Source organism: Cyprinodon variegatus, unplaced genomic scaffold, assembly GCF_000732505.1.
Source record: "Cyprinodon variegatus isolate N-32 unplaced genomic scaffold, C_variegatus-1.0 Scaffold2397, whole genome shotgun sequence".
NCBI classification, from domain to species: Eukaryota; Metazoa; Chordata; class Actinopteri; order Cyprinodontiformes; family Cyprinodontidae; genus Cyprinodon; species Cyprinodon variegatus.
Window position 1 is genome coordinate 27236 of NW_015152850.1, and position 2583 is coordinate 29818.

Here is a 2583-nt window from a genome sequence, read left to right on the forward strand (position 1 = left end):
CTGACGTAAAGCTGGACCTCTGACGTAAAGCCGGACCTCTGACGTAAAGCTGAACGCCTGACGTAAAGCTGAACGCCTGACGTAAAGCTGAACGCCTGACGTAAAGCTGAACGCCCGACGTTAAGCTGAGCGCCTGACGTAAAGCCGGATACAGATGGGTCTTACAGCAGCGGTCAGGTGATCCGTCTCCTGTAGCTGATTGGGTAGAGTTTATGCACAGAGAACGCTGCTGTTAGTTCTCCAGCAATGGTCAGGCAATGACCTCCAGCCCCTTGTTCAGGTCAGAGCCTCTAGCTTCCAATGATAGCAGCCTTAAGGGCTGCTCGCCGTAATATCAATCAGCAACAGTCCAGTCCAATTTTAAATCCCATTTCATTCCTCAACACGGCTGGAAAACAAAAAGTATTGGAGCAAACATTTTAAAAGCCTGTGACTGAAAATAATCATCACTGCTTCAGTCAGATCTATAAACGGATGAAAATGCGAAACAGATGTCAAACAGGTGTCAGCTAGAACCGGTACCGGTCCACCGGGTCCAGCACCAGGCCTCTATAGTGGCTTCCATTCAGTGTTTGCTGGAAGCTCTAATGTGAGCAGAGAGAAACCATCATGGGGTCAAAAACACACCAACCGTAGGATGCTGCTAGTCAGGAGGCTAGCTAACGTTAGCGCTGTGGTTCAGACTCACCTGCACAGCATCTCTGGTGAGGACAAAGGGCTTCATGGGCCTCCTGGACGACTGCGCCGCTGGATGAGCAGAACTCTGCTTCAGGGCGTCCATGTTCTGCAGGATCTCCAGCTCCTGGTCGATGGACTCCATCTCCTCCAGAGACACGCCGACCCACCGCTGGATGTTCAGAAGGTAGAACTCTCTGCTGGCCTCGTCGTCCGCCTGGCCGCTCTCCACCAGTCTGCGAACCTCTGACAGTCTGGCCTCCAGCTCCTTCCTCTGTCGATACCGTTCGATTTTAGACTGCCTCTTGGCTGCCATGGCAACCAGGCTGGGTGGGCCTGCGGAGGAAGACTGAGACCAGAAGAACATCATTATATCAGTGTTGACATTATGAATGTTTTTGTGCTCTCATTTGTTGTTGTTTTGATCATTATTGGATGATTGTTTTTCACATCATGTGACCTGTCTAATTTAACACACTCGTGTATAATAAAGGGTGTGTCCTTCAAACAAAGGAGGAACAACACGAAAACTGACTGAGTCTCATGCTGTCACGTTGAACGCTGTGCTGAAAAGTTGATTCTGCTAACAATCAGGGTTCGAATCAGAGACAGGTGGAACTGTTCCCCCGTTTCTCACTCAGGGCCCCCCTGCTCCTCAGAGCCTCTCCCCCTCCCCAGAGAGAACCTGAGGGCCCCCGTTCCTGAGGGCCCCCACCGCCCCTGTTCCCCAGGGAGAACCTGAGGGACCCCGTGGTTCCAGCCCTCCATTAGCAGGTCCACCGGACCGTAGCCGGACCGGAAGCAGCGGGTCGGGTACCTGGGCTGGAGGGGCGTCGCCCTCAGAAAGGCCGTTTGCAGCGGAGGGCAGCTGGAACTGGCAGACGTTGTAATCCTGACATTTCTTCAGGAAGTCCATGAAGCAGAGCCGAGCCGCGCGCAGCGTCTCGAGCCTCTGATGCTGGCCGCTGTGTTTAAGCCGCAGCGCTCCCAGCAGGGCAGGCAGCAGCAGGTACTTCAGGTCCGCCGTGGAAACCTCCTCCAGCTCCTCGTTCCTGCTGAACAGCTCGAGCTGAGCGACCATCCCGGCCGCCTGCTCCAACAAGCTGACCCCGCGCTGAACGCGGCGGATGGTTTCCGGTCCAAACGGTTCCGTTGAATTGTCCAACTCCTCTAATATCTTCCAGCCGCGGTCCAACAGCTCCGATAACTTCAGCTGTTCGCCTTCTGGAGCTGCTAGCTGTCCAGGAGTGATGCTGGATGCACTGTCCGCCATCTTGTTGTTGTCTTCTCTTCTTCTGCGTTTGCTGCTTCTTCTTCTTCTGCTTCCAGACCTTTATCGTTAGCGCCCCTGCTGGTAATGAATGTGAACTGGAGCAATGATTTAAAAAAACAACCCTAACTTGTAAATAAACTGGCTACTGTTTATTGATTTGAAATTGTCATTTTAAATCGCTTAAAAGCTTTAACATCAAATCTATGCAAAATAATGGAAAAATGATTAATAACTGACTAGTGTGTTATTTAAATAATAAAGGACATATGTCAAAATATCACAGCGGTTTTTGGAAAGGGAGGAGTACTAATGATCCAACACTATTTCTAGAGCATGAAATTAGAAGAGCACAAGTAAATAAAAAAAGTGTAGTTAAAGTATTTTTTGATAGAAAAAGCAGATTATATGATGTGGGTTGATGATTATTAATTAAATTAAACATGTTGGGTATTAGGCTGTTCAGTGGCCCGGGGTCTTTCTGCATGTTCTCCCTGTATATGCATGGGTTCTCTCTGGGTTCTCTGGCTTCCTCCCACAGTCCAACAACTTGTCTGTTAGGCTAACTGGCTTCTCTAAATTCTCCTTAGGTGTCAGTGTGTGTGAATGGTTGTTTGTCCTGTTTGTCTCTGTAAAAT

General features: G+C 49.9%; 1 protein-coding gene across 1 annotated transcript in view; it reads right to left on the reverse strand.

Moving 5' to 3' along the window:
- Positions 1-1980, reverse strand: part of igbp1 (immunoglobulin (CD79A) binding protein 1) — a 4525-nt gene extending 2545 nt beyond the window's left edge. The window contains exons 1-2 of the mRNA XM_015369039.1: positions 1493-1980; positions 689-1024 (exon numbers count right to left, since the gene is read on the reverse strand). Of these exons, the coding sequence (XP_015224525.1) occupies positions 689-1024; positions 1493-1948 (792 nt within the window). The 5' untranslated portion in view covers positions 1949-1980. The remainder of the gene's footprint in view (positions 1-688; positions 1025-1492) is intronic.
- Positions 1981-2583: the final 603 nt, after the last annotated feature.